We start from the raw sequence: 23,595 nt of genomic DNA on the forward strand, positions 1-23,595 counted from the left end.
GACACCAATTTTATGGTTGGGGGTCACCACAACATGAGGAACTGTATTAAAGGGTCATGGCGTTAGGAAAGTTGAGAACCACTGCTTTAAGCTGTCAATAATGTATTTCATTTGTTCCATCCAAAGGAATTCAGAAAACTATTAAAATTATTGACTTCCTATGATGGAAGATGCAATTGTCAAAAATAAAGGTCTAATTCATTTTTATTTAATCCTCAACTGTTTTGTAAAGCTTTGAATATTATAATAAAAAGCTTCGAGCTTTTATTAATATGCCAAAATGTTTTCAGTTTCCCCAAACCTCTGCCATAGATACAGTACTTTTATGCATGGTCTGCCTTAGTAAAGCAGTTTATTTAATTAATATTTAGAATTTTCAAAGACCTCCTAAAGATCTGAAGAGGGATGAATAGAATATTGAAATAGTAAAAGCTTGCTCTTCCTGTTCAAGTTTGCTTATTCTTTCGTTTTTTCACAGAGAAAAAATGAAAGAAATTAACTTGCTTTTTTCCCATATGCTTTCCCAGTTTGAACTCTCCATTTATACAAAAATATTTTTTGAAGTTCTATAGCCATTTGATTTTTAAAATTGTTGTCATTTAATCCAGAAATTCCCAAATGACAGACATTTTCTTTTTAAAAGAATTTCCTATTTGCAAGGAAATCACAACTGGGACATGATCAGATATTGAAACCATATGTTCTGGAGCAAAATATAGAAAATATTTCTAATAGAATGTTGACATATGGCGGAAAGAAAGATATACTCTTCCTAAACTACACTTAAAAGATACCACACATCAAATGCTTGTTGACCTCATGCATATTAAAACTTGTGATAACGAAACAAAAGACTAGAGCTTGAATAGTTGCAAGAATATCATTAAACCCTCATACATAATTTACAATTTATAAGTAATGAGGACAATGCGGCTTAAACAACCAGGGAAAACACCAAAAATATTTAAATTAGGGCACTAATATTGTCCAAATATTTTTTTCCAAAAGTCTTAATCATCAGATAAGTAAGATAAGTGCCTTTTCCATCCAGTATGCTGTTCAACACCAAAAAACAAACCACCTTATGAATTAGTGGAGCTTTTCCTGTTCTTTTTCTTGTAAAAACATTAAAAATAGATATTTCATTCTCTCTTTCCACATTCTATAATTCTTATCCAGTAGACAACTTTTGTCAATTTACAGTGGCAGTCAGTTAAGTATCCCCTTTCTTTTTTTCTCTAAATACAAAATATTGATGAAACACCAAAGTACACAAACGCACACATAAAAAAAAGAATCCATGTAAGTAAATCAAACATTTTTCTTAAAAAATTGCTTCTTCTTGTTAAAGCTACTTGATTGTTCACAATTCATATTATGCCATTGAAAGACTTAAGCCTCAAGCTTTAAGTCAGGGGTATCCAATTCGTGGCCTATGGGACAGATGTGTCATCACGCCCACCCCTATTTTAGCGAAGGGGGGAAAGTTGCAATACGTCATGTGACAACAATGTGATGCCTTGAGTTTTGACACCTCTGCTTTAAGTAGTGGAGGACATCACTTCCTCGTTGTAAGTTGCACTTTTGCCTCAACACAATTATCTCCATAAGACAAATACCCACTTCACCTACGGAGACTGTCTCTTCAATCGACACCATTCTTGAAAAACAAAAATGACTTTTCATTGTAACTCATTTGTTGAGTTATTGAGTACACAAACCTAATGCCTGAACAATGTAAGAAATGCATATCTGTTTATGCATAGACACATACATAAGCACAAAAAATATATTAGAAAATAAAAGGAAATATAGGAAATAAAAATGCATATATATTTCTAGCTTCCTTTTAAGCCACTCAAGAAATCTGTACTGACTGATAAATTTATTTCTGTCTTCCAAAACCCAGAGGTTAAAAAATGCTAAATTTTCAAAGGCAAAAGCTAACTGAAACATTCAAAAGAAAAAAAAGAAGTCTGTGGGAAAAAATGCACAAAAATAGAAAAGTAATATCCCTTTTTCCCAGTCAGATGAGTGAGTAAACCCCTGTTTTTTCTGAGCTTTTCTACAGCCAAACTTTTTAATTATTGAAATAAAAAAGTTGGAACACTTTGTTTCTGTGACTGAAAAATATTTTCACATCCTCTAATATTGAAGCAGAAGGAGAATCTTTCAGTATTGAATTTCATTCATGCCAGACCTGGGAAAATGTGTTTCTAGAGAATGGACTGGATCTAACTGGAATCAGACAAAATTTCTCCTGCACTGGTAGTGCAATTTCCTTTTTAGGAAAGTCAGAGCAAAAATAACAGACATTCCTCTTTCATAGCCTTCACTAAGTCTTCTGTATTTTTATGTTGCTTCGATGCAACTCCCAAACATGCAATTTCTTTTACATTTAATTTATTTTCTGTAAAATTGCTAGTGCAGTTTCCAAAGCTGTTCCCATGTGAGAGTTCATACTTTCAATTTTAGCAATTTGAACTGTAATTGTACCAACAGATGCTTCAGCAACAGCCTTCAACTCTAATTTCTTAAACTCATCTGTCATGTGTTATTTATTCGTGAGTGGTGCTTGGTTGCTTTCTTGTAGACATTTCATCATCCAAACCAGATAATATCATCCGTGCACAGATGATGTTACCTAGTGTGGGTAATGAAACGTCTGCAAGAAAACAACTAAGCTCAGAGGGCACCAAGGATCCCTCATGTCAACCCTGAGCTACAAATGTTCTCCTTTATTGGTTTATTTATTTGTCTAAGGCAGGGGTGTCCAAACTTGGGAACTTTAAGACTTGTGGACTTCAACTCCCAGAATTCCCCAGCCAGCCATGCTGGCTGGGGAATTCTTGGAGTTGAAGTCCACAAGTCTTAAAGTTCTCAAGTTTGGACACCCCTGGTCTAAGGCTAGAGTTTAAAAATACAGCCTTGGGCCACACATGCTCAGATGGAGGCATTGTATTCAGTGGATTTGAAGAAATTGGAAGGGGCAGCCTTAAATCTTGAAGAGGCAGAAGGTATCCTTTAATGACACCCCAAAGAACTTGGGGTGAATTTCCCCAATATCTTTTTCTTAATTTTAAGAGCTGAATTAGGATTACCAGATGTATAGCAAAGGAGGCCACCTCCTCTGTCCAGCAGCCATAGCCTTAAAATCCATTTCTCCCTTGCTTTTTCCAAATCTATGCTCACCTTAGTCTGTGGCTCACATGACTTCCCTTATGTTTCTATTGTGGAGTTTGGAAAGCGTGCCACAGTCCATTCACACAATGCCAGCCTGTGTTCTTGAAAGTAAAGATTTGTTGGAAAAATATTGTGATTAAAAAACCAGCTTTCGGATGCTGGAAAAAATAATTTTATATACATGTAGGTACAACATTGTGCAGTGGTGGGATTCAAAACATTTTACTACTGTTCTGTGGATGTGGCTTGGTGGGCATAGCTTGGTAGGCATGGCAGGGAAGGATACTGCAAAATCCCCATTCCCTCCCAACCCCACTAACCTGCTTTCCAACTCCGTTCTCCTGTTCAGGACAACAAAAGAAGATCAGCTGGGAGGCAGTAAGGGCGGGGCCAACCTATTTGCTGCTTCTCTGAACTACTCAAAATTTCTGCTACCGGTTCTCCAGAACCTGTCAGAACTGGCTGAATACCACCTCTGATGTAGGTCCACCTTTTGTGGCTCTTTTTGTCATAGTTTTCTTTTTTTTGGCATGGATGCCAAGAAAGGTAAAGAGTAGGCCTCTCTCCCCCAAATTTGTCTTCCGTTCCACTTGTCCTTTGCCTATTGAGATGTCTGGGAACTGTTGGTGAAACAGACACTTTAAGCCTTGGAGATATTTACTTTGTCTTTTAACCACTTTAATCCTCTCCAAACACTCACATGGAAAGGCTCACTTCTGTTTGAATACAAATTGAACTCCGTTCTCATCCTTTTGAACCAGGCTCCCGGACCACCATTTGACTCTTATTCAAACAGACCTTAGTGAAGTGTCTATTCTGACTTCCCAGAAAATGCAATCCACGCATACGGTATAAGGTCAAGATGTACAGCTATCATGATCAGGTTTTTCAGAAAAGGAAATCGGCCATCGATGTTGTAGAAAGTTAGCACCCACCCCTCTTAGAAGAATGAAATATTTTAGGAAATTTTAAAAAGGCAGAATATTATATTTTCCCTAAAGGAGAAACATGTTTCCAAAGACAAAGCTTCAACTCCCTGTCCTCAGTGGATATTTGTTGCCCATTGAGAAATGACTGGGCCAGCCTATCTACAAAACAAAAGACCTTCAGCTCCAGGATGATGGAATTATCCTTCAGGGCAAGGGTGGGATCCTACTGGTTTAACAACCAGTTCACTTTGTGCGCATGCACAGTTTACCCAGAAATCACCTTCTACATTACCCTGGGGAGGAAAACAGCTGAAGCGTGTCAATCCACTCTGCCACGCCTAAGAGCTGGGCTTCAGAAAAGGAAATATAGGTGAGTATAGCGCACGGGTTCGCTTCTAGCTGATAGTCGGAGCTACCGGTTTGCCTGAACCGGTCCAAACCGGTAGAATCCCACCCCTGCTTCAGAGCAAAGCCATTCAGCCACAGTAGAAACTGCACAACAAAGACCCTTCATTGCATTAGCCCAAGCTAATCCATCGCTGGCCATAGGGGGCGAACAACTGTCCCCCGTGGAGCGGGCGTGCAACTTGGGCGTCCTCCTCGATGCCCGGCTGTCAATGGAGGACCATGTGGCAGCCGTGGCAAGGGGGGCGTTCCACCAGGTCCGCCTGGTGCGCCAATTGCGCCCCCTACTGGACCGGAGTGCCCTTTTATTTTAATTGGGTTTGGGGTTTTAATTGTGATGTTTTTAGGATTAGACTATATTTATTTCTTAGTACAGCCTATCTCCCCCTCCAAATGTATCTTAAATGTATTTTATTATTATGACCGATTTTATTTGTATTGCCTGTACACCGCCCCGAGTCCCTTTCTGGGAGAGGGGCGGTCTAAAAATCTAAGAAATAAATAATAAATAATAAGCTTCAACTAAGCTTGACTCAGATAACCGACAAAATCAGCTCTGACCCCTGCATAGCCTCATGGGAATCTGACAGCAACCAGTAGAATGCATGCCCTTGCCACAGGAACAGGAAGCTCAGGGGAAAGACCCAAGAGAGGGTATAAATAACCCTCACTTTCCACTCTCTGTGGTTCAGCTGCACCAGGACCATGTCTTGATGATTCTGCTCCATTAATCCATCTTTCCAATCAGCCTCCATGTTTCCAGTACCTTTTTCCCCACTTGGAACTGAACCAGATGGATATTTCTTCCAACAGTGTCAATCATGAAACTGGTTGTAATTAATGGCTGTGGAGGGTTAAAATATTGGTAAGGGTGTCAGCCTCCTGACCACCTCCTAATGCTCTCCTGACTTGGTGGGGTTTCTTGGAGAACTGGTAAATACCACCTCTGACTGGCCACGCCCCCATCTATTCTCTGCCTCCCGAGTTCCAGCTGATCGGGAGGAAATGAGGATTTTACAGTATCCTTCCCTGGAGTGGGGTGGGAATGAAGATTTTACAGTATCCTTCCCCTGCCACGCCTACCAAGCCATGCCCACCATACCTACAGAACTGGTAGTTACAAATTTTGAATCCCGCCACTGTAATATAGATATTGCAAGGCACTGGTTTCAAATGTCCCTTGATACCATGAGTTTTGAAGGAAGGCCAGGGTTTAGAATCAATGAAGGAATTCATTTAGAGCACTGTTGGGCTGTTTATACCTCAAAATGATATAATTCTAGGCATTCTACAAAGCACTGATATTAGCTACATAGGTACTTAGGCAGGGTGAAAATAATATGTTTCAACGTCTGAAGTGAAAAATGTTATGCAGAAATCTCTGAAAATGTAGTTTTTACTTTAGCTGTAGACACTAATTCACACAGAAATAGTTACCTCTGTAATATTTGATATGCTTTGTATTTGATAGGCTTTGTTCTGTATAAGTGAGAAAGGTAAGAAAGAGAATTGAGGTTATTATTTTAAACCTATCAGATGGTTCAACAAAGCTATTCTGTTCAGTATCTCCCGAAAACATTTATTTTGAAGAGTGCTTTGTGTCATTTGAGTATGTAACATCACACTACAACTTGTTTGCAACATTTATTTTCTGTAGTTTTAAATCCCCAACAAAACAGTTTTTCTTATTATGATTTTTTATTTATGGAAAAATAAAAAAAGAAATGAATGAAATTTTTTAAAAAATAATTTATGGAAAAAGAGCCAATATTTGTTTACAATCCTGCTAGTAATAGGGAGCATAAGAAGAAACCTGTGAATTCAAGGTAGATTTAGGATTAAATATGATTTGGCATTACTTCTGAACCACAATTTAGAGAACAACTTCAATAATGTTTAGATTGAAAAACTATTTGAATTATTGAACTTTGTACAATATGGCTAAAGTTTGTGAGGATGACAGAAAATAGCATGCTATTCTTTTAATTATATAAAATGGATTTCTATGACTTTTATGTACAGTTTTCTGCAAACCATCATCAAATCAAAGCTTTCATGAGTCTATAAACTCAAAATTTTGGAAGTTGTCAGTATTGTTATACATACATAACATACACACACACACACACACGCACGCACACATACATACATACATAAATACACACACACACACACATACATACATACATACATACATACATACATACATACATACATACATACATAAATACACACACACACACACACCCGAGGCATGGATTCTTTTTTGAATCTTCATAATTTTTGTATAGTGTCCAGTGGTGCAATTCAGCGGGTTCTATGGGAGAACCAGTAGCAGTACTGGAAGGAAGCTCTGCCCACCTGCCCGGATTTTTATTATTCATGCTTCTAGACCGCCCCCTCTCCCAAAAGGGACTCGGGGCGGTGTACAGTCCATGCAAAATATATCAAAATACAATAAAAATTGAATATGTACAGTTGGAATGGAGGAGGTTAAAAATGGAATTAAAAGAACTGTACAAAGCAATATATATAAATATAGGATTTTGAACCCCTAAAACACACACCATAAGTTAAAAACAATACCCCTAAAATAACCAGTTAATACATTTGCCAGGAGGGACAGTTGTAATTATGCCAGGCCTGCTAATCGGAACAGGTGAGTCTTCAATTTTTGCCGGAAGGAGCGGAGGTCAGTAGTGGTTCTAATGTCGGGGGGGAGGTCATTCCAGAGGGTTGGGCCCATCACAGAGAAGGCCCTACTCCTTGGTGTCGCCCGTTGGCATTGCCTAGTGGACGGCACCAGGAGAAGTCCCTCTCTGTGTGAGCGAATTGGCCGCAGGGATGTATGTGGGAGGATGCGATCCCGCAAGTAACTAGGTCCCGTGCCATGGAGCGCTTTAAAGATGGTAATCAGCACCTTGAAACGCACCCGAAAAACCACAGGCAGCCAGTGCAGCTCGCGCAGGAGAGGTGTTACGTGGGAGTACCTCGTACTCCCCATCACAGCCCGCGCGGCTGCGTTCTGAACTAACTGCAGTCTCCGGGCGCGTCCCAAGGGCAGCCCCATGTAGAGAGCGTTGCAGTAATCCAGGCGGGACGTCACCAACGCATGAGTGACCGTGCGTAGGGCATCCCGGTCCAGTAGGGGGCGCAATTGGCGCACCAGGCGAACCTGGTGGAACGCCCCCCTTGCCACGGCTGCCACATGGTCATCCATTGACAGCCGGGCATCAAGGAGGACGCCCAAATTGCGCGCCCGTTCCACAGGGGGCAATTGTTCGCCCCCTATGGCCAGCGATGGAATCAGCTGGCTGAACCGAGGTGCCGGTAGCCACAGCCACTCAGTCTTGGAGGGGTTGAGTTTAAGTCTGTTGTCCCCCATCCAGACCCCGACGGCTTCCAAACACCGGGACATCACTTCGACAGCCTCGTTGGGGTGGTTTGGGGTTGAAATATACAGCTGGGTATCATCAGCGTAGAAGTGACACTCAACCCCAAAAACACGGATGATCTCACCCAGCGGCTTCACATATGTGTTGAACAGGAGAGGCGAGAGGACCGACCCCTGTGGCACTCCACAAGTGAGTGGCCTCGGGGTCGACCTCTGTCCCCCTGTCAACACACATTGCTTCCGGTCGGAGAGGTAGGAGCCGAACCACCGCAGAACGGTACCTCCGACTCCTATCCCCTCCAACCGGCGCAATAGGATTCCATGGCCGATGGTATCAAAAGCCACCGAGAGGTCTAATAGGACCAGGATAGAGGAACAACCTCTATCTCTGGCCCTCCAGAGATCATCGACCAACGCGACCAAGGCTGTCTCCGTGCTGTGCCCGGGTCGGAAGCCGGACTGGCGTGAGTCTAGATAATCGGATTCGTCAAGGTGTCGTGGAAACTGCTGCGCCACCACATTCTCAACAACCTTCGCTAAAAAGGGAAGGTTGGAGACTGGACGGTAATTAGCTAGCTCCGTTGGGTCAAGTGAAGGCCCCTTAAGTAAGGGCCTCACCACCGCCTCCTTCAAGGCGGTTGGCAAGGATCCCTCACCCAATGAGGCATTCACCAGGCCCAGAAGCCAGCCTCGGGTCACCTCCCAAGATGCCAGTACCAACCAGGAGGGACACGGGTCCATTAAACATGTGGTGGGTCGCAGCCGTCCACGCAACCTATCCAAATCCTCGGGGGCAACAGAATCAAACTCCTCCCAGGATGGTCTCACAAGACTCGCTGTTGGCGGCCCGTCTGGTCCACTGAGGGGGGCCCATCCACTCCGGATCTGAGCGACTTTGTCCTGCAGATATTCCCCAAACTCCTCTGCTCTGCCCTGCAAGGGTGCCCCCCGCGTCCTCTGTGACAAGAGGGAGCGGGTCACCCTAAACAGGGCGGCAGGGCGGTTATCCGCGGACGCAATAAGAGCGGCGCAATATCTACGTTTGGCCGCCCTTAATGCCACAAGGTAGGTCCGTAAATAGGCTCTTACCTGTGTTCGATCAGATTCGGAGCGTGAGGACCTCCACCTGCTCTCTAGACGTCTCCTATGGCGCTTCATCACCCTCAGCTCCTCGGTATACCAAGGAGCCCGGGTGGGTCGCTGTCGCAGGAGAGGTCGCAAAGGCGCAACCCGGTCCAAGGCCCCAGCCGCCGCCCTATTCCAGGCGGCCACTAGATCCTCCGACCGAGCGCGGGTCAGGGCTACAGGTAATGGCCCAAGCTCCGTCTGGAACCTATCCGGTTCCATCAGGTGCTTGGGGCGGTACCAGCTTGGACCCTCTGGTCCCGCCTCCTCGCGGTGGGGGGTAGGGCCAGGGAAGTCCAGCCGGAGACATGAGTGATCTGACCATGACAGGGGTGTGACAACTAAGTCCCCTATACCCAGATCACTCGTCCACTGCTCAGATACAAAAACAAGGTCCAGTGTGTGGCCACCTTCGTGTGTGGGGCCCTGAATTAATTGGGCCAGGCCCATGGCTGTCATGGAAGCCATGAACTCCCGAGCCACCTCAGATGCTGCTCCCGTCGACGGCAGGTTGAAATCCCCCATAACCACAAGCTTGGGGATCTCAACCGCCGTCTCAGAGATCAGCTCGAGGAGCTCGGGCAGGGCCGCTGATGTATAGCGAGGAGCCAAGTATACAATCAGCAAACCCAACTACCTCCCTGGGCCCCATTTCACACCAAGGGACTCACACCCGTATATCTGAGGAACAGTGAATGTCATTACGTCCCATTGTTTATGTTCTGCGCATGCATGGAAAGTCTTGTGCATGCGTGGAAGTACATGTGCGTGCTCACATTTGCGAACTGGTATAATAAATATATAAGTCCCAATAAACATACCATAAAATCTTACAACACATATAGAATAATAGTGCTACATGCAATCTGTAGCAATCATAAAAATCCATAAGAATCCATATTTCCAGTGTTTTTGTGTTAACTCTGGAAAACTATCAGACAAATGACATGAAGGAAAGCTTCAGGGCTTGATATGTTGAACAGAATCATTTTACCCTGTATAAGGAATGCAAAGAGCAATTACATCCTCCATTACATCCCCCTATCCATCATCTGTAACCTTTCCATTTTTCCTCAGAAAAAATGTACAAATGAGGAAATGGTAGATATGTTGCACATTCACAAAGACTGGGAATCCTCCATCCAGAAGCAAACATAATGCACATTAGCTACTTTATTGTTTATTCCACCCTAAAACAAGTGAGAGCAGCGTGGTGGCCTGGAGGTTAAGATGCTCACTTCCCACCTGGAAAGTTGAGAGTTCAATCCTAGGTAGTGGCACATGTTTCTCTGTTGGGGTGCAAAGAGAAAATGCTGCTGCGAACTCCATGTAGGCTTTAGGAAGGGCATCTGACCAGTAAATGCTCAGCTCCATTCAGTTCGCCCAACTCTACCTCAAATAAAGGGATTACAGGGTCATAAAAAGAAAAGAAAATTCCATCCCAAAACAAGTATTGTCTAAATACACAGAGAGTGACATAATCAAGACAATAAGATTTCATGTTCAAATGAATTTTATCCTTTAACTGAGTCCGAGTTTTACCAAAGCACACATGGAAAAACACATTGAATTGTAGTCTCCCTTTCTGCATGTTTTTGTGTGTGTGCAAGAGAGAGAGAAAGGAGAAAGAAAGAGAATAGCAAGGAAGAAGGATTTCTGATAAAGTAATGTGTGAAATGGAGAATCAGCTAGTATAATTGGTAAATGACGTTTTCCTTAGTTGGACCTATGTAGAAGCTACTTGAGTTTCATCTGCAACAAGCAGCAAGATTTTAGATTTTCCCAATGGGTGGTTTTGGGGAAATCAAAGATGACATCCACTTGTCACCATGGGGAATCAAATGATTTCCATACAGAAGCCTGGCTGTTTTGTTATGTTGAAAGGAAAATCCATCTGGTTCAGTTCCAAGTCAGGAGAAAGGCACTGGGGGAAAAATGGATGCAGGAGGCTGTTTGAAAAGAGAGTTTCTCTTTATTAATGAAACAGAACTACGTGTGATCTTGGGCAGCTGACAAAATGGAGTTTAGAGTGGGTTTTTATACCTTCTGGATTCCTGTGGGGGTCATGTAGGGGTCATAGTTGGCTCTATAGGCCAAAGAGGGAATGCAAATCCTAGGTATTTGTCTGAGCTAATTTTGTCAATCTTTTGTTTGTTGCTTATCTGGAGTTTATGTCTGACCCAGTCTTAATGAATAGATTACCAAATCTGCATTTCTAAAAGCTGGACTCCTCGGTTTCTTCTTGGGCAGGGAGACTGGGGCTGGTTTCTGCCTCCCTTAAGATTTTTTCATTTCTCCTTTAGGGGAAATATTTTATCCTGCCTTTTTAAATATTTTCCAAATTATTTCATTCTTCTGGGGTGGGTGGGTGGGGGCTTCCCACAGTTAGATGAGTGTTTCTCAACTTTGGCAACTTTAAGATATGTGGACTTTAACTCCCAGAATTCTCCAAAGTACTAATGGAAGTTTCTTAGGAAGAATTAATAGCTGCTGGAGAAAGAAGAGGGTAATCAGAGCTTGATAAGATTTGCTCTGAATAATACATTAACGTAGTTTTAATTTCTGGTTGGACATGAAGTTTATCTGGATAGTAGTTTTTTTAAAAAAATATGCCATTTCTAAAGCAGTAAAGCAAGTGATTGCTGTAATTTTTGGTTGTTTAGTTTGGAGATTCTGTTCTTCACCTTTTATGGAAGAGATGCATTTATTTAGTTCAAAGATATGTTGATATCACAGACATTAATTTGCTGTGGAAATGATAAGGCGGTTATTTGCTTTTGTATATATATATAAAAGAATTCCACAGTAAACATTTTGCAAACAGACCAGCACATCCTTTCATATTTATGTTTGAACATTAATTTAGTTCACATATCAGATGCTTGTTTGCTTAAAATCCCTTACATAGTAGTTAAACAATTACAGTCTGTAATCTTTATGTATGGGGTATTATCAGATGGATAAAATAAGATTTGATAGACATTCTGGAGGGAAATCCAGTATGCAAATGAAAACGAAGGCAGAACTGTTAATATTTGTGCCTGACTGGCTCAGAGAAGGAGATAATCCTTCAAGAGTTGATAGTGCTTTATTAAAAACCTGTAAGATATTATGAAGAACAGCAGAACTGATCCTGTATGCTTTGTAAAAGTACTGAACCGTAGAGACTCTTGAAAAGGTTATCCACAAATTACAGAACAATTAGAAGTACACAATTGAAAAAGCCAATCCTCTTAATGATTTAAAAAGTATAAAAATATGTGGTGGTCCTAATTTTTTAAAATTAAATTATTAAATTCAGACTAATATTGGTTATAGCGAAAAGGACCAGGTGATTAACATTTTCTTCAAAAAATTGGATATTCATATTTGTTTTGCTATGGAATAGAACTATTACTGGATGGGAAAAACAGGACAGCATCTGCTTGATGGGCTGAAGCTGAAAATGTCAATATGATGGGTGCAAGTGCATATGATTACAGGCCTTTTTAGCATGCATCAAATGTGATAAAAGGGAATTTTCCAGACATACAGACGCAATTCTGTGTTTACAGTAGATTTCACTTCACTAACTATGCGTATACCATTCTACACAAACAGATTATCTTGCAATGCCTTCTTTGTTTTCCTCTCTTGATTCTGCAGTTTCTTTCTGGGGGTTTCTTTTGGCTTTATCCCAGGGATGTCAAACTCCCGGCCCACAGGCCAGATGTGTCATGCGCTGATCACGCCCATGCCTGGTTTAGTGAAGGGGGGGGAGTCCTGATATGTTACATGACACCGCCATTACAAGATAAGTTTGACACCCCTGCTTTATCCTAAAGAAGAGGGAAAATAACTCTTTTCTGGGCTTGTGGGGCTCCAGCACCCTTGTCAAGGTATCTTCCTTGACATCTAGTCCACTGTCTGAATATTGTAGACTTTTCCGTTAGCCATTTTGTTCAATGGAACTCTTTCTTGGGTTCGGTTTCCTCCTGATGGGTCTCTGACTGCAGATACTTCTTCTTTGATATACACAATATTACCAGTCCATGCTGTACAAGAATGACTCCAAAAATGTCCAGCAATCTTCTCTTCCGTTATATGATGCTTTCGCCCTTTTATGTTTTCTAATATTTACAGTTAGAAGACAGGTGTTTTAATTGAGCTTGAAACTGCTCCAGTCTACATGACACAGAGAATAATTTTGAGCCACAGACTTTGTGGCTGTTGCATCATCCCAAGTTCATCAGAGCAATACAACCTCTCATGGTGTGGCATATATATATTAAAAAGGGCAGGTCATCTCTTGAATGGTGTTGGTCACTAACTCAACTTTCTTACTCTTCTATCAAGCTCTTGGAGCTGTGCTCCAATGATAACTGTTGTCACAGCATTTGTGAAGGGCATCAGGTTGGAGCTGGTTACAGCAAGCACTTACAAAAAACTAATGCTGATTTAATAATCTACACCTTACCGTCTGCATAAATAGAAATTGGGTGGCTTTGTGAGATTATTGCCAATTTTATATTTTCTGAATTGTATAGATCACTAACGAGGTTGTTAATTAATGTACTGTCCTATATTCTTGGGTGACAGGATAGGGTCAACCTCATAGCCATTTGGGGAAGCAAATGCAGTAGAGGGCACAGTGCTTAGATAACCTTGGTATGAGTAGAGTAAGCTGGGATGATACCTTCACCTTCTATTCTAATTTTAGATTTGGGGTTGGTGAAAAGGTTTAAATCACTCATTTCTACATGATCTTTATAAGAAGGCTGATTGGCACAACCACAACTTGTACAGTACAACTTTACTTTCTCTCTCTGTAGGTCAAAGGACCTAATAAAGGAAGCTATCCTTGACAATGACTTCATGAAGAACCTGGAATTGTCTCAGATCCAGGAAATTGTGGATTGTATGTATCCAGTGGAATACGGCAAAGACAGTTGCATCATCAAAGAAGGAGATGTTGGCTCCCTGGTCTATGTCATGGAAGGTATGTTACACAATTGAGAATATATATGAAGTATATATGCGTGTGTGTGCTTGCTTTTCTCCTTACCTGATGGCCCAGATATGACTTCTGGCAGACAGGAAATGTTCTTCAATGCTTCAAGTGCATCATACTATTTTTAAAGAACTCTTCAATGATTACAACTTGGTTTAGGTCTGGTCTGCTGCAATTAGGTTTTATTCTAATGAGGGGAATCATTACATATCAGAAGTCTCTCTGTGATTTGCTACAGGGTTGTTTAAAATAATCCAGGTGAAGTAAGAATGTTGACAAATACAACATTTCTCAATAAGGGAGACTTATGTAGGACACAGATTTCAATTGTACCCTCCTCACAGTTCTTCACAAACTAGTAAGAAGCCAACTTTTGATTGACTTTTTGGGGGGCCTCAAAATGGGTGAGAAATACTGGCAGCCATTCAATTTTTTTCCCAGTTGACCAAAGGAAAAGTTCTAAAAATTGGGCTCAGGTGATGTCCCACCTTTTCAGCTAACCACAGGTTCTGAAGGAATAAAACTTCCTCGTTTCTTTATATTTATATGCAGCACAAATACGCTCTTGAGAGCTTTCTAACATTCTAGGTTCCTTTGATGGACATGGGAGTTTGAATGTAAATCAGTGCAAACATACCTGTTCTAAAGCATCTTTTCACATCCCTTTCAGCAACTCTTTTAGTCAGACATCTATTGTCTTGGAGTTGTGTGGCTATTGTGAAAGCTCAGGCAAAGAGGCTGCTTTTCGAAGGAGGCACTCGGAAATGCAAGATTCACACTCACATCCTTTCTGAAATATCTTTCAGGCTTTGTATCCTAAGCAATATATATCCCCGTACATGTTGCATATCTCTGTCTAGCCAATGCAAAAATCATCAGCCTCAAAAATAGGAAACAAAAAAAAATGGCCACTTCTTAGAAGCAAAGAGCGAACCTGCTGTGAAGATCCCCTCTTCTTGATTTTTATTGAAATGGCTTTGGAAATAGTGATACTGTACTGGAAAAAAAAATAGCAGGGTGCCAGGCTTTATACTATGACTCTAGCTAAGGGGATATTTTGTGTGTGTGTGTGTGTGTGTGTGACTAATAGTTTGCTTGATCCCTGGAGCTGCGATATGGGCTGAGGGAAGGATTTGATACAGGCTGCTTATGTAAGCAGAGAAAATCAAACCACAGATCTTTTTGCCAGGGTGGTGAAATTGACTGGAAACTGACCGGGAGTATTAAGATCAAGTTAGCTGATTAGTTCTCTGTATTTTTGAGGTTGTTGTGGATGGGGTGGGGGTGGGTGGGGAGACGGACCTCCTTGTTGCCTGTAAAACCTGGAAGATTTGATGCAGCAAAATTGATACGCAGACCCCTCGCATTCCTTGGCATTATAAAAAGATCCAGCTTTGTTCTAGTTAAGAGTGATAAGAGCCATAAAAATGCCAGTTGGGACTTCAAAAGATCCAGCGTCCTGAGAATGAACAGAACCTAATCTGAAGCTGGTGAAAGGAAAGCAGTAATTACCCTATGATTCTGTTACATGAGCTGATTGCATCCTCTATGCAGATATTCATTGTGTGGACAAAGGGCAGAGTAAATACCGAACAGACAATTCACTTGTTATTTTGAGGACTATCTAATGCCAGTTGTATGGTTAAAGGCACCACTTTCCCCACCTCTTACAGTTCAGAGATTGGTGTTTGTGTCAAATCCAGCTCATGGAAACTGACAACAGAGTGGTGTATTATGAAATTTTTACTGAGATGATTCTAGGATTCTGTTTTTGAAATGATTTTCTTCCCATTTGTAGTTGATTCCCAAGGCAGCAGTTTTATTTTGAAGAATGCTTGAGGTTTGCGGTATATCCTCTACTGTTTCCTTATTTACTTACCCGTAAATTTTTGTCACCCTGTTTAAAATATATCTTAACTTTTGGAGTTTCCAAACATCACGTTCTTTTGTAATATAAGAAACAAGGCAGAGTCCTTTCTCACTCTGTCAAAAGAGTAGAAATCTCAAGGGCAGTATTGCAATTGGTATATGCTCTGATCCAGCTCCCGAAACATGACAAACCCTCTGAAGTTAATTCAAAGATTCCTTTATTAGGAACACCAGCAGCCCCGGCAAAAAGTTTCTCTTACACCCCAGGATCACTCATGTCTCCGGCTTGACTTCCCTGGTGCTACCCCCCACCGCGAGGAGGCGGGACCAGACGGTCCACGCTGGTACCGCCCCAAGCACCTGATGGAGCCGGATAGGTTCCAGATGGAGCTTGGGCCATTACCTGTAGCCCTGACCCGCGCTCGGTCGGAGGACCTAGCGGCCGCCTGGAATAGGGCGGCGGCTGGGGCCTTGGACCGGGTTGCGCCTTTGCGACCTCTCCTGCGGCAGCGACCCACCCGGGCTCCTTGGTATACCAAGGAGCTGAGGGTGATGAAGCGCCACAGGAGACGTCTAGAGAGCAGGTGGAGGTCCTCACGCTCCGAATCTGATCGAACACAGGTAAGATCCTACTTGCGGACCTACCTTGTGGCATTAAGGGTGGCCAAACGTAGATATTGCGCCACCCTTATTGCGTCCTCGGATAACCGCCCTGCCGCCCTGTTTAGGGTGACCCGCTCCCTCTTGTTACAGAGGACACAGGGGGCACCCTTACAGGGCAGAGCAGAGGAATTTGGGGAATATCTGCAGGACAAAGTCGCTCAGATCCGGAGCGGATGGGCCCCACTCAGTGGACCAGACGGGCCGCCAACAGCGAGTCTTGTGAGACCATCCTGGGAGGAGTTTGATTCTGTTGCCCCCGAGGATTTAGATAGGTTGCGTGGACGGCTGCGACCCACCACATGTTTAATGGACCCGTGTCCCTCCTGGTTGGTACTGGCATCTTGGGAGGTGACCCGAGGCTGGCTTCTGGGCCTGGTGAATGCCTCATTGGGTGAGGGATCCTTACCAACCGCCTTGAAAGAGGCGTTGGTGAGGCCCTTGCTTAAGAGGCCTTCACTCGACCCAATGGAGCTAGCTAATTATCGTCCAGTCTCCAACCTTCCGTTTCTAGCGAAGGTTGTAGAGAATGTGGTGGCGCAGCAGTTTCCACGACACCTTGACGAATCCGATTATCTAGACTCACGCCAGTCCGGCTTCCGACCCGGGCACAGCACAGAGACAACCTTGGTCGCGTTGGTTGATGATCTCTGGAGGGCCAGAGATAGAGGTTGTTCCTCTATCCTGGTCCTATTAGACCTCTTGGCGGCTTTTGATACCATCGACCATGGTATCCTATTGCGCCGGTTGGAAGGGATAGGAGTCGGAGGTACCGTTTTGCGGTGGTTTGGCTCCTACCTCTCCGACCGGAGGCAATGTGTGTTGACAGGGGGACGGAGGTCGACCCCGAGGCCACTCACTTGTGGAGTGCCACAGGGGTCGGTCCTCTCGCCTCTCCTGTTCAACACATATGTGAAGCCGCTGGGTGAGATCATCCGTGGTTTTGGGGTTGAGTATCACCTCTACGCTGATGATACTCAGCTGTATATTTCAACTCCAAACCACCCCAACGAGGCTGTCGAAGTGATGTCCCGGTGTTTGGAGGCCGTCGGGGTCTGGATGGGGGACAACAGACTTAAACTCAACCCCTCCAAGACTGAGTGGCTGTGGCTACCGGCACCTCGGTTCAGCCAGCTGATCCCATCGCTGGCCATAGGGGGCAAACAATTGCCCCGTGGAACGGGCGCGCAATTTGGGCGTCCTCCTTGATGCCCGGCTGTCAATGGATGACCATGTGGCAGCCGTGGCAAGGGGGGCGTTCCACCAGGTTCGCCTGGTGTGCCAATTGCGCCCCCTACTGGACCGGGATGCCCTACGCACGGTCACTCATGCGCTGGTGACGTCCCGCCTGGATTACTGCAACGCTTTCTACATGGGGCTGCCCTTGGGACGTGCCCGGAGACTGCAGTTAGTTCAGAACGCAGCTGCGCGGGCTGTGATGGGGAGTACGAGGTACTCCCACGTAACACCTCTCCTGCGCGAGCTGCACTGGCTGCCTGTGGTTTTCCGGGTGCGTTTCAAGGTGCTGATTACCATCTTTAAAGCGCTCCATGGCACGGGACCTAGTTACTTGCGGGATCGCATCCTCCCACATACATCCCTGCGGCCAATACGCTCACACAGGGAGGGACTTCTCCTGGTGCTGTCCACTAGGCAATGCCAGCAGGCGACACCGAGGAGTAGGGCCTTCTCTGTGATGGGCCCAACCCTCTGGAATGACCTCCCCCCCGACATTAGAACCACTTCTGACCTCCGCTCCTTCCGGCAAAAACTGAAGACCCACCTGTTCCGACTGGCAGGCCTGGCATAATTCAACTGTCCCTCCTGGCAAATGTATTATATCTGGTTATTTTAGGGGTTTTTTAATCTACTGTATTTGTTTTTAGGGGTTTGAATTTATTTTATATCTGCTTTGTACAGTTCTTTTAACTACATTTTAACCTCCTCCATGTCAATTGTCAACTGTACATATTTAATTTAATTTTATTGTATCCTGTTATATTTTGTATGAACTGTACACCGCCCCGAGTCCCTTGCGGGAGAGGGGGCGGTCTAGAAGCATTAAATATTATTATTATTATTATTATTATTATTATTATTATTATTATTATTATTATTATTATTATTATTATTATTAACAAGTCCAGCTGGCCGGGAGATGAATAGTTGTTTGCCACACCTATTCATCTCTGCTCCCTGCCTTTTATCCCCAGAGCTAGGGTTTGCTAGCAGTGGTGGCTATTCCTTCCCAAGGATCAGCCCACGGATTTCCACTGCTCTCCTCTCCTCTGCCTTCTGTCAGGCACTGGATCCACCTGTTCCTCTTCCTCATCAGCCACCTCCAGACATCTGAGGGTTGACGGATGGCCAGGCTCCGCCTCCTCTCTCCCCCTTCCCTCTTCCTCCTCCTCCTCCTCCTCCTCCTTCTCCTCCTCCTCCTCCTCCTCCTCCTCCTCCTCCTCCTTCCCCCCCCTCTCTCTCTCCCTCTCTCTCTCTCTGAAAGCTCTATTCCCTCTTCCCCCTTGGAGCTCTCAGGGTGCCTTGATGCTGACCCTGACTCCATGCCTCCTTCTCATCTTATTTGGTTGCTAGAGCGGCCGGTGGCTGACAAGGCCACAACAGTATAGTTCTCAGTGTGTAAGGATAATTAATTTTAAAATCACTGTTATTCCTCTGTAAGGGATCAAAATGGGGAAAATACAATATTTTTATGTTATCATTGATGTAAAGTACCTGGCTATCCGCATGTATTTTCTTTAATCTTCTTTTGCACATGATGTGAAATACAATGTTAGTGCAGTTGTGTCAGATATTCTAGCAGAAGAGGCAAAGGATCTTACAAAGGACCTCAAATAATAATCTGTACCCATGTATAACCATTTCTGAAATATGATGCATTTGAGAGAATGGACGATATTCTGTCACTGTGTTTCCAAAGTTTTGGGAAAAAGCAAGTGGTGTTATTATATTTGTACATTTCGTATACTTTCAAAATATAGTAACACATATTGGAGCCCTGTTGTTGATCATAATCAGTAGTGGTAAGTTAAGGTACCAATTCTGACTAAGCTAGCTGTTGCTTTTGCTGTTTTTTCTTTACTAAAGAAATGAAAGTACACTGAAATGTCATGTAGTCCTCAAGTTACGACCACAATTGAGTCTAAAATTTATGTTGCTAAGTGAAACATTTGTTAAATGAATTTGTCCCATTTTATGACTCTTCTTGCCACATTTGTTAACCAGTGCAATTGTTAAATTAGTAACAGTGATGTTAAGTGAATATAATTTCCCCACTGACTTTGCTTGTCAAAAAGTTACAAAAGGTGATCACATGATCCCGGGACACGGCAACCATCATAAATGTGAAACAGTTGTCAAGTATCCAAATGTAAATCACGTGACCATGGGGGATGCTGCAACAGTCATAAGTGTGAAAAATGGTTATAACTTCCTTTTTTCAGTGCCAATGAAACTTTGAACTAAGTGAACTGTTGTAAGCCGAGGACTACCTGTAGACTCCAGCTAATGTGTTAATTTGAATATACATTATCTAATATTGTAGATTTCATACAAACTTGTACACTATATGTATTGTAAATTTATATAAGCTCCTCTTAGCTTTTTTGTCTATTGCTTGTTCAAGAAGACACACAAAAATGTGTTAGTAATTTTAAATTGGTTATTCATTCATCACAGCATTTTCATGAAGTATTAGGAATATGTTTCCAAATTCCTTTTGTCTATACGTCATATCCTACACTTGACCAGGTGTATGTAGATGCTTTCTCAAATTCCTGTCTTGGACTTTAACTTACATCCTCATATAACCAGATCAAGTTTATTAAGTCTGCCAAAAGGGATTAACAATGTACATACATTCTAATATGCTAAGACAGCTATTAGAGATAGATTAAGTTGTTAGCACGCCAAGAGATCGCATTTTGTGTCTAATACTGTCTGTTTCCTAGTCCAGTTTTTATTGGGATCCCAAATTATTTAAAAGAAATACTAGGAAAAAATATTCTAATGTTCAGCCATTGGGGGAGAGGGGGAGATTAAACACATAAGCTAAAATTTCCCTTTTTGTTGTCTTAATGACTGTCCACATCCTCTTTTACAAATTTGTATGCAGACAACGGTATATGTTAACTTTATTGGCAAGACGTTTATAAAACCTGAAGGTGTGGTTTGCAGACATTTAAAGCATTGCATTCTAAAAAGCATGTGCTGTCTCTTATATTCTCTTGAGTACATGGACTCCTGTGTGTAAAAAACACAAAAAATAAATTTACATAGATTTTATATAAAACTATCAATGTTTGTTTCGCATGACGTATTATATCAAACCACGAGAACTGCAGCCAATTCCATTTTATGCAGATTTAATGTCAGTTTGCTAAGCTTCATCCACCTCTGGATCTCTAACGACCACAATTGAAATCAGACCTGAGATACATAGTTCGATGTCTTCTTGTTAAGGGAGCATAAGAACAAGATAATTTGATGAAGGATGACACGGAGAAGTGTTTGACACTGAACAAGAATCTTCCAGCACCATCTTTGTAATCTATCAAGTGAGGTCCCATTGTCCTCGCTGTGTAAGTGTCCAGTTGCTATTCCCCAGCCATCGTCTCTTCCTTTCCTCCTGCAGGTGTCTCTGGGGCAGTGGTGGGTTGCAGGCGGTACGCCTCAGTACGGGGGTATCAGTGCCTGCCCGGAACACCGGGTACTGGTACAGTATGGTGCTCCGGAGGGCCCACCTACCCGCCTGAGCTCCTTACCTGTATTTGAGTTCTTCAGTGCGTGCACACGGAACACATGGTGCCTGCATGATGCTCCGCCGAGCAGCTGGACCGCTGCAGAGGCTCATGGAGGCATCACAAGAGGTAAGGACGCATGCATGCACTGCGTGCATGTGTGCGCAGGTGTGCATGTTCATGTGGTGGACGCCGGGCCCCGTTGCAACCACACAGTTGCAATGGGATCCGGAACCCACCACTGCTCTGGGGCCTCCACTGCCTAGTGCACCACCTTGGACTTTTCAGGAATTTTCAGGGGTACTTTCGCTGCCTGTCCAGGAGTCCCAGCCTTAGCCTGTGGACCAAGGTGGCATTCATCAGGTTCTGACCAGTTCTGGAGAACCGGTAGCGGAAATTTTCAGTACTTCAGAGAACCGGTAAATATCACCTTTGGCTGCTCCCACCCCCATCTATTCTCTGCCTCCCAAGTCCCAGCTGATTGGGAGGGAATGGGGATTTTGCAGTAACCTTCCCTTGCCACACCCACTAAGCCATGCCATACCCACCAAGCCACACCCACAGAACCGGTAGTAAAAAATAAATTTTTACTACCAATTAAATTCTACTAGTGCAGTTCATCAGCCCACACAAAAATGTGCCTAAGCTTGAAACCAGATTCAAATAGGTTCAAATAATGGATTCCACTTTGTCTATTTTTTGGAGGGCGGGGGGTTGTTAGCCTATTGACATTTAGAGGCTGTCTCAAAAGGAGACAAGCCTTCACGCAAACCTATTTATTTATCTATTTATCTATTTATCTATTTATCTATTTATCTATTTATCTATTTATCTATTTATCTATTTATCTATTTATCTATTTATCTATTTATCTATCTATCTATCTATCTATCTATCTATCTATCTATCTATCTATTTATCTATTTATTTATTTATTTATTTATTTATTTATTTATTTATTTATTTATTTGACTTCTTAGTCGCCCCCTCTCCCCCAAGGGACTCGGGGCGACGTACACTAGCAGCGGTCACAACAGTACAATATGGAGGAGGTGGAAATAAATAAATAAATTACAATAATTTAAAACAATTTAAAAACCCCAATAATAGTTAAAGTTTAAAAATTAAAATTAACAAATAAAGATGCCCAAGAGGTGGAGAAGCTCTAAATTAAGCCAGGCCAGCTAGTCGGAACAGGTGGGTTTTAAGTTTCGTGCGGAAGGAGCGGAGGTCAGTTGTTGTCCTAATGTCTGGGGGGAGGTCATTCCAAAGGGTAGGGCCCATCACAGAGAAGGCCCTACTCCTGGGCGCCGCCCTCTGACACTCTCTGGAGGACCTCCTTCTGTGGTTCTCCTATCTTTGAGGACCTCCTTCTGTGGTTCTCCTATCTTTGAGGCCGACAGTGATGTCTCTGCCCAGTTTTAAGCATAACAGGACAACGGTCCTTTGTGGCAAATGAAAGTTGCCAGCTTTACTTTAATGAGACCTTTTCACAAGACCCTTCCTTCAGCTTGTTTTAATACCTTGCTGAATCTCAGCCGAGAACTCATTTCCATCTCCTCAGTGATTCCTCTCAACTGACACAGTAACTGTCAGCTCAGCTTTCATCCCTGCCTCACCTTACCATCGCTGGTGCTTGTTTACTTTTCAGTACATATATAGACCGTGCAGCTTCATTTAAGCTCTGAACCAGGCCTCTGTGACTCAGGTGAGTTCGTCTCATCCTAGCCACAAAGAAGCCAGCTGTTAGGATCTAGGTTTGCTTTGCCTGCTTGTTGATGCTATCAAAAATCAGATTTTACAAAAGCCCATTTTCAGCTTCTATCCAGTACAGTTTCAACTCCAATCATCCTAGTAACAAACATGGTTTTTTTTAAAGGAAACTGTTCTCCTTTTAGTTCCTTTAACTTTCTTTTTTCTTTTGATACATGGATTGAATAGTTAATCAAAACATTTTCCTGTATATAGGGTTCAGGGCTTCGTATGTAATGAAACAAACAAAATGTTAAAAAGTTATGATGTTTATGTAGTTACTTAGCAAGCATATCTAAATTATATTCTACTGCTGGCTGCCAGAAGTTTGGCAGTTCGAATCTCACCAGCTCAAGGTTGACTCAGCCTTCTATCCTTCTGAGGGGGGTAAAATGAGGACCCAGATAGTTTGGGGGGGGGGCAATAGGCTGACTCTGTAAACCGCTTAGAGAGGGCTGTAAAAGCACTGTGAAGTGGTATATAAATCTAAGTCCTATTGCTATATGAAAGTAACCAAAATATATTTACAAT

General features: G+C 42.9%; 1 protein-coding gene across 2 annotated transcripts in view; it reads left to right on the forward strand.

Annotated features, from left to right (window-relative positions):
* Positions 1-23,595, forward strand: part of PRKG1 (protein kinase cGMP-dependent 1) — a 999,829-nt gene that overhangs the window by 217,691 nt on the left and 758,543 nt on the right. For both annotated transcript variants that reach the window (XM_081955689.1, XM_081955688.1), the window contains exon 2: positions 13,848-14,014. In XM_081955689.1, the coding sequence (XP_081811815.1) occupies positions 13,848-14,014 (167 nt within the window). The remainder of the gene's footprint in view (positions 1-13,847; positions 14,015-23,595) is intronic.

The sequence above is a fragment of the Natrix helvetica genome, assembly GCF_964273705.1.
Source record: "Natrix helvetica genome assembly, chromosome: 5".
NCBI classification, from domain to species: Eukaryota; Metazoa; Chordata; class Lepidosauria; order Squamata; family Natricidae; genus Natrix; species Natrix helvetica.